At 59.8% G+C, this 8,660-nt stretch overlaps 2 protein-coding genes across 2 annotated transcripts; both read right to left on the bottom strand.

Annotated features, from left to right (window-relative positions):
- Window positions 1-1,459: 1,459 nt before the first annotated feature.
- LOC113243244 (interferon-inducible GTPase 5-like) lies at window positions 1,460-4,368 on the bottom strand. Its single transcript, XM_026481751.3, has 3 exons — window positions 4,204-4,368; window positions 2,725-3,370; window positions 1,460-2,115 (listed from the first exon to the last, which is right to left on the bottom strand). The coding sequence occupies exons 1-3, from the start codon at window positions 4,366-4,368 to the stop codon at window positions 1,460-1,462; spliced, it is 1,467 nt and encodes a 488-aa protein (XP_026337536.1).
- Window positions 4,369-6,645: 2,277 nt separating this feature from the next.
- On the bottom strand, window positions 6,646-8,040 carry IRGC (immunity related GTPase cinema). The gene has a single exon (XM_026481721.3). The coding sequence runs from the start codon at window positions 8,038-8,040 to the stop codon at window positions 6,646-6,648; it is 1,395 nt and encodes a 464-aa protein (XP_026337506.1).
- Window positions 8,041-8,660: the final 620 nt, after the last annotated feature.

The raw sequence follows: 8,660 nt of genomic DNA, 5'->3' as shown, positions 1-8,660 counted from the left end.
CAGCCACCATTGGAGACTGAGTGAACTTCCCATGGGGACACATCCACTGTAGGTCGTAGGGTTGTCGGGAGCAGATGGAGACCAGTCTGCTAAGGAGGAAGCCCCTAGAAAGCGGTATTCTTACTGATAGGAGAATACAGTGCCCTCCTTTGGCTAAATGCAGTTCCTACCCTCGTGTCCTCAGTGTTGAGTTGAAGACAGTGCCTGCCTTTGAATGCTAGTTCAGTGCAGTGCCTTATTTAGTACATGGTTTAAAAATAGGACATATTCGGGGCGCCTGGGTAGCACAGTCATTAAGCGTCTGCCTTTGGCTCAGGGCGTGATCCCGGCGTTCTGGGATCGAGCCCCACATCAGGCTCCTTTGCTGGAAGCCTGCTTCTCCCTCTCCCACTCCCCCTGCTTGTGTTCCCTCTTTCGCTGCCTGTCTCTCTCTGTCAAATAAATAAAATCTTAAAAAAAAAAAATAGGACACATCCTAGTTCAATATAGTACTTAACACTGAGTTGAAACAGCTTCTACCCTTATGCAAATACTCCTACCTTACCCTTACCCACAGTGCTTACTGTTGGTTAACTACAGTGGCTTCCTTTCCCCACAGACCTCATCTACTCTTGTTTAAAAGTCGACTCTACCTTTAAATCCAGAACCGACCCTCAATCAAATACACCATACACTTCAATATAGGACCTATCATCTGCTCAGTTTACATATGCTACATCTTAGCTTGGTGTTTCCCGAAGTATGTCTCCAAATTGGTCTGGCCATCCCACCCATCCCTCCTTAGTCCTGACCTTCAAATCCTGCTGCTCACTGACACGGTTGGTTCCAGTCACCAGCTGAGTCTGTCTGCCCGCTACCCCATACCCCTCTGGTCTCCCTGCCTTCCTCCTGCTCTTGGGCATACCCATACAGTCCCGGTGTCCTTGGGGGAATCCTGGGGGTGGTGAAGAAAACACTCAGGCCAGGAGTAGGGTCTGGGAGGCACGAGACCCAGGGCAGGCTCTGGCCCTGCCACTTGCTGACTGAGAAGACATTAGGCAAGAACTTCCCTTGATGGTCCTCAAGGCCCTTCTGAGCTGGGACATTCACAGCCCTCTTAGGGAAATGCTTCTGAACCCTTTCCCCACTGCCCTGACCTACACAAACACCTTCCAAGGTGCCCTTTCTAGCTAGACAGCGGAGTTTCTCCCTACCTTGTCAAAACTTACGTGTCCTATGTCCTGCCCGCTCCCTCTACATCCCAAGGGGACTGGTGGTTGACGTGGGGGTTCAGGGCAGAGAAGGTGGGGGCAATGGCCAGAGAGGGCATAAGATCCAGGACTCAAAAGCACAAACAGCACGCGGGCTTAGTCTGGGAGAGTTGGAGCTTGAGTTTCTTTCCATCCCCTGACACCACTCAGCCTGGGGACAATAGAACCGGTATCCTAGTCCTTTGCTGCTACCTCCAGCCGGCCTAGGTTCAGGGCTGGGATCCTTGATTGGGTTTCTCTGGGAGCTTGTGGTCAGAGCTGTCGAGGAAGGCCTGAAGCAGCACTCGCTGGGCATCGTTGACCGCCTCGTCCAGAGACGTGCGGAGCATGTGGTAGCTGGTGGCGAAGGAGATGCCGCAGGTGGCCAGGGTGCCGAGGATGGGCACGTTGAGGAGCTCCTGGGTGAAAGCAGAGGCATCCCTGGAGGCCTGGCCCAGTAGTTCCACCACCAGTGCCTCGGTTACCTTGGTCTTCAGGCCCTGGACCGCCTCCAGGATCTTGTGCAGGGGTTGGCCCGTCTGCCCCGCCAGCATGACAAGGGAGTCCTGGTCCAGGCCGAAGCTGCGGCGGTAGCCTTCCAGGGAGTTGATGAGCACGTACAGGTCACACGCCACATCCTGTACGCCTGGCACGGGGCTCGGGTTGACGCCACAGGCCACCGCGGCCACCAGCCAGATGTGCTGCCGCAGCGAGGCGGCCTTCTTCTCTAGGATGGGCTTCGAGATGTTGGGCATGGCCAGCAGAAGCGCGTGCCGCTTGTGGCTCTCGAGTTCCCTCACCATCAACTCCTCCAGCAGGTGGAAGTCGTACTTGCCCAACTCAAACATGGAGAGCAGGAAGACCTTGGGGTCCTTCAGGCCCCCCGCTGCGGGAGACAAGAGCACCCCGCGGTCTGGGCGCAGGAGCAGACCGCGGTGTCCTGACAGCTGCCGAGGCACGAGCGCTTGCCAGGAGCGCACAGCACGAGGCTGGAGAGTGTCGGCCCCGGAGGCAGGCTGCCTGAGTTCCCACCCCAGCCTTGCTCCCTACCACCCGCTTGGCCTTGGGCAAGTTACCAAATCAAACAAGGGGATAATTGTCCCTCCCTCCTAGGGATGCTGTGGTGGTGAAGTGAGCGAATGAAAATGGTGCCTGTGGTAATCCCTTAATAAATGTTAGCTGGCCTCAGCCACAGGTGCCAGCATCCCGTGGGCACGTGGCATTTGCACTGCTCTAACTTGGCAAATACACGAGCCAGCACATGTCCTGTTTCCTTAATGCAGGTGATTGGTCTCTGTCACCTGTGACTGAGAAGCGCCAGCTCCCGGGAAAGGAATGGCAGCTGTGAGCATCCCGAGTTCAGCCCCACAGTCTGATATTGGACAAACCCTTTCCCCCTTGCGGGCCTCGGCTGGAAGACGAAGGGGAAGGAGCAGGCGATCCCTCCAGAATCCACCTGCCCACCCCCACCCCCACCCCCGAGCCTGCACCTCACCCTCCAGCCGCCGCCAACAGTCATCCCGGATCTGGCCGAGCACTCGCTCCTCTGAGAAGGTGCTGGGGCGCCGGCTGCGGGAGGCGGCAATGTCCACATCCACCTTGGAGCGGATGAGGTAGAAGCGCTTGCCCTGCTGCAGGATCTCGCGGGCCAGCTGGGCATGGTGGGCGGTGAAGCTCTCCGAGGTGATGATGATGAAGAAGTCGTAACGGGCCGGCAACACCCGCTGGAGGTATTTGTCAGCCTGGAAGGCGGGCGCGCCAATGCCCGGCAGGTCCCAGATGACGACGTTGGGGTACTTAGGGTGTGCATATGGCGTGGGCTCCACCGTCATTTCCACCACGCCCGTGTAGGCTGATTTGGGGTCCTCGTCTCCCAGCCCCCTGATGGCATTGACAAAGGTCGACTTGCCTGAGCCCGTGCCGCCGGTGATGCCGATGTCCAGCCTGGCATTCTCCAGCGAATGCAGTGTGGCCTGCAGCTTGGGGGCCGCTGCTGGCAGGTCCCCCGCCTCGAAGGCTCCCTTCAGAGCGCTGGTGTCCTTCCACAGATCCAGGACCTGGGACTGGCTGAGGCTTGACTGAAAGACTCTGCTCTCCATGGGCTCCCTGACGTCCAGGACTCCGTCTTCAGGATTGATGCCCTTCAACAGGACAGGCAGGGGAGTAGTCGCCCTCTCTTCTCTACACTCCTCAGCATGCCCCGAGTATTCGAGGCACCACCAGCAACCGTACTGAGAGTGCGACCATGTGCTGGGCCCTGTGCTAAATGCTTGGGTTCGGTTCACTTTTATTCATCGCTGCCAGGTTGTCCTACTGGAATATCTCAGAAAATCCTCCTAACAGCCAGAAAGGGAGATTCCCTTACTATCCACATTGGCAGTGAGAGGAGAAATCAGTTGCCCAAGGCCCCCAGCTAGTGCGTGGACTGTTGGGAATAGAAACTGGATCTTAGGATCATAGAATTCAAATTCTTTTTTTGGGGGGGGGGTTAGTTTTAAGTACCCTCCATACCCAACATGGGGCTTGAACTCACAACCCTGACATCAAGAGTCGCACGTTCCACTGCCCTAGCCAGCCAGGGGCCCCTAGAATTCAAATTCTTAAATAACTTTGTATGGCATCTACTGTGCGCCAGGCTCCGCGATCAGCAATAGAGGGCAGTAATGAAGAGCTGGCCCATCATCATGGCTCCTAGCAGTCGATGTTGGCTCACTGTGTACTCGGGGCCAGCCACTGTTCCAACCACAAGCATCATTTCATTGAGTCCCCATTGCACAGAGTAGGAAACCGAGTCGCTCACTAAATGTCTTCCAGCCTGCACCAGAGCCAGGACACGGACCAGCCCCCTCCGATCCTTTTGCCACACAACCTCCCCACCCCATCCTTGCGCCACTGAGCACCTGCCATGGGCCAGGCAGGACCTGTTTGGGCCCTGCAGTTCCAGCACCAGGGAGAGAGACTCGACGGGACGGGCCTGGTACACTTGTGAAGACACTGCCGCCACGGCTGCTGACTTCCGAGTACCCACGTCTGCTCCGGGAACCGGGAGGCGCACCTCCACAAGCCCCGCCCGGCCTCTGAGCCTCCGAGTCCTCATGGGTGCGATGGCCTGGGGCACCAGCGCCGACACGGAATGCATGACTGCAACGAGTCCCAGCCATGCCGGGGACTTGGGTGACACGGTGGGTCATGTCCCCTCTGCAGCCTTTATTTCCCCCATCTGTTCGGTTGCTCACCTGTGAAATGGAGCGATGACTCCCCAGGGCCCTCCAGCTCTGTTTTAGGAAGCCTCAGGGTCTTTCTGCTGATGAGGCCAGCTTGGGAAGGGCTTGGAGCATCAGGCGGAGCTTGAGCTTTCTCTGTGGGTAGCCGTGGAAGGGTTTTGAGCAGGGAAGGGAGAGGTGCGTGGTGGATGTTGAAGGAGCCCCCTTTGGCCTTTGGGGAATACACTAGAGCCTGGGAGATGAGGCAAGGGGCAGGGGCAGGAGCTGGTGTAGAGGGTGAGGCCTGTGCTGGAACAGGGGCTGATGGGGTGGAGATGGGGGATGGGAAAGGGAGAGATGCAGGCAGAAAGGACAGGACAGGGCGACCAGTTGGTCGGAACCTTAGGCAGTGTGTGGGGAACGTCACTATTCATGCCTGACCGTTCCATCCTAGCCATGGGTCCTGTGTTTTGGATGATGTCCGAGGGTGCGAAGGTACAGAGATGTGGGCTGGGTTTTTGAGAACACATTTGGAGTGGACCATCCCGTCCTCGTATCTGGGGGTCTGGGATTTCCCTACCATTATCCCCCACCCTCTTTGGTGCAGAAAGGTCCACGTGAACCCAAAAGTAGTCCTGACAGAGCCAATGGGAAGGCCTTCCAAAAAGAGAATCCTGTTGCAAAGCACAGAGCTCTTCGGCAGAGAGGACTGGCACCCCCTTTAATCCTCCAGCTGAAAGCAGCCCCTCTTTGTCTGGAACTGTTTCCTAGGTTCAAGGCCGTCTGAGGCCCCCAGATGAGGCTAGAACCACCCCCCAGATCTGGGAATATCCATAGGCGGTATTTGTGAGCACCTAGGGGTGAGGCCGCCTCCCCTTCCCTGCAGTCCCTGCTCCACCACTGGCCTTGTACACAGCTTCCAGAGCCTTCTTGTGAGTTCCTGGAAACTCACCTTTCTCTGCACCTAAATCCAACCCTTCCCTGAGCCCCTGTGCAAGCCCACAGAAGCCCTGGGGGCAGCCCCTGTCCTGTCCAAAGACCCTAATCAGATAGTTTTTTAATCTTTTAAATGTATGTGACCCTTGACTTGGCATGTGAGGTCAGGCTCGAGCGAGGAGGGGGTCAGGTTCACTTCTGCATTCCCACCAGAGAGCCAAGGACAGAGCAAGAGGGAGTGCCCGGGGTTTGGCTTCACAGACACAGATCCCCTCACCCCGTGTTGCCCACGCCCAGTGACACCTGCAGCCACATGCAGCTCTCAGGAGTCCCACCCCCATCGCCCTGGCTCGGCTCCATGGCCTTCAGTACCACCCCAGCATTCTCGCACCCACAGAGACATGCGGACACAGCAGGTGAAAGCCCAGTCAGTAGACTGCTCACCACCTCAGACCCACGGCATCAAAATCCCAGACATTTACCCATGCTTCTCCCAATCACAGACGCGCACATTCCCGCACAAACATCTGCTCGCTCTCCAAAAGGACGTGTTCTAGGTGGCGGGATTCGCCTTCTGCCCCCTCTCTCCTTTGGTGTGTGGAGAAAGAGCCCACCGGCCTCCCCGCCACCCCAGGCTCCACGCGGAGGCCAGCCCAAAGCCCTCGGGCCTCCCCTTCCCTGGCCCCCCACACTGACCATCGCTCGCTGGCAGCAGGGCTGGCCAGGAGGTCCCGCGTCCCCCACCCTGTTTAACCGGTTGCTAGGCACCATTGTGCCGATCCTGGGCACCAATTGGCTGCCCCTCCCCCCTCCAGAGGTGGCCTGTGGGACCCTGGGCTGCCAGGAAGGGACCTGAGAGGGCAGCAAAAATAAGTACCATAACCAACCCCAATCTCCACTAAGTTACCCGCCCAGTTTGGCAGTTGACTCCTATCTTGGATCCAGGCCGGGCTGTCCTGTGGCCCCACAAGTCTCCCTTGGCTACCAGGGGACCAGGGAGAGAGAGCCCCCCAAGGCACCCTTGGCCCGCCATCAATACCCTGAAGCTCTCCCCACTCAGAGCAAGTCCCATCCCGGTTCAGTGGGGGACTCGGGCCCACAGGCCTCCTCAGATGCCCCCCCCACCCGCCGCTCCCCGTCCCGCCCTCCCCCGCCCCGCCAAGACGGCAGGCTCGGCTCGCTCAGCAACGCAGCACACATTGTCACTACACTGGCTTTGTTTAGCTGGTTCTGGTAAGGCTTGGTTTGTGGGTGAGGCAGGGGTGGGGGCCGCACGTTCATTTCTCTTCGGACAGGTCTCTCTTCTTCCAGCTGTCGAGAATATACTTGAGCAGGAGGCCGAGCTTCCGGCGGGCCGAGAGCGGTGCCTCCTCGCAGCCTCCCTCCCCGGAGCCCCGCTTCTCCACACCATTGTCACCGGCCGCCTCCAGGCTGACCTCAGACTGCGGCTCGTCCTCCTCCAGGGCCTTGATGCGGACCCGCTGGGCGTCCTCGGCCATCTCATTGAGGCAGCCCTGGAGCATGGTGTAGACGGTGCCAAAGCTGATGCCGCCGGCCACCAGGGTGCCGAACACGGGGATGCCCTTCTCAAAGGCGCGGGCCACCCGCATGGCACCATCCGATGACTGCGAGTAGAGCCGCAGGACGGTTTCCGGCGACACCTCGTTGGCCAGCGGGGACCGGATGACGGAGCGCAGGTCCCCCGCCTGCTTGCCCACCTGCTCGGCCAGCTTGGCCAGCGAGTCTTCATCCAGGCCAAAGCTGCGGTGGTAGCCGCGCAGGGAGCGGATGAGCAGGGCATCGTCGTAGGCGGCCGCCAGCCCCGGCACGGGCAGGGCCTGGATGACGCCCGACACCAGGGCCGTCTTGAGCACCTGCTCCTGCAGCATGTCCTTCTTCTTCTGCAGCGCCTCCAGCGAGATATCGGGCAGCGAGAGCAGGCCGGCGTGGCGCCGGTGGGCGGGCAGGTCGTGCTCCCAGGTGGACATGAGCAGCGGGAAGTCGTAGCGGGCCGGCGACAGGTTGGACACGAGGAAGATGCGGGGGTCGCTCATGCCGGCCACCCGCAGCCGCTCGGCACAGTGGTCGCGGATCTCCTGCAGGACGGCTGCCTCGCTGAAGCCCGAGGGCCGCTGGGTGCGCGTGGCTGCCAGGTCCTCATCCACCTTGGTGCGCACGAAATAGAACTTCTTGCCCTGGCGCAGGATCTCCGAGGCCAGGCGGGTCTCCACGGCCCCGCAGCGGCGGGGGGAGACCAGCAGGAAGAAGTCGTAGCGGCCGAAGTCCACCTGCTTCAGGTACTTATCGGCTGGGCAGCCCGGAGACCCGGCCCCTGGCAGGTCCCACAGGGTCACGTCAGGAAACTGGGGGTGCGGGTAGGGCGAGGGCTGCATCGTGGTTTCGACGACGCCCGTGAGGGCCGCACCGGGGTCCTCGGCCCCCAGGCCACGGAGGGCGTTGATGAGGGAGGACTTGCCGGCGCCCGACTCCCCTGTGACACCCACCTCCAGGCGGATGCTCTCGGAGGAGGCCAGCAGCTCCCGGAGGCGAGAGGCCGCCTGGGGGAGGTCGCCTGACTCGAAGGCAGTGCGCAGGGCCTCCAGCTCTTCCTTGGCCATGAGGATGGTGGTCTCCTCCTCCCCGGGCACTGCTGGCAACTTCGAAGTAGCCATGGTGACCAGTGGTTCAGAGGGCGCGGGGGCTGGGGAGAGTCACGGGACGGGTGGTCCTCAGCGTCTGCGGGGGTAGAAGGGAGCCGTTCACTTCTCCTGGGCCTTGGCGCGGGGCAGGAAGAGAGAGACACTATGGATAAAAGGGAAGTCCCTCCAGCCCGCCCCTTCTCAAAACACCCAGGTACGTATCTGACACGAGCTAGGGGGCTTTGGAGTCTTACAGGCCCAGGCTCACATCCCATCCCTGCCACTGACTTGCTGTGTGACCTGGGCCAGAGGGCGGTACCTCTCTGAGCCTGTTCCTCTGTGTAAAGGGCATAGTGACTGACCTGCCTCCTGAGGTGCTCAGGAGTCTTCGGGGTAACCTAAGAGCGGGAATGGTTCGATGGCAGCTTGTGACCCATGCACCCACACAGGGCCCCAGGCTTGGAAGGCTCAGCTCTGGGCTTCACGCTCTGCTGACACCGACTGAAATTCTTAATAGTATTTGAACCAGGGCCCTGTGTTTTCATTTTGCACCGGGCCCCACAAATGGTGTAGCCAGGCCTGCCGAGGAAAGGGCTTAAGCCCAGCACCTGGGCCCAGGCAGAGCACGCTATGCGCCCGCTGCTGCTGCTGTG

The sequence above is a fragment of the Ursus arctos genome, unplaced genomic scaffold (assembly GCF_023065955.2).
Source record: "Ursus arctos isolate Adak ecotype North America unplaced genomic scaffold, UrsArc2.0 scaffold_19, whole genome shotgun sequence".
NCBI lineage: Eukaryota > Metazoa > Chordata > Mammalia > Carnivora > Ursidae > Ursus > Ursus arctos.
Note: the sequence above shows the minus strand (reverse complement) of the source record. Positions and strands in the feature narration are given on the sequence as shown.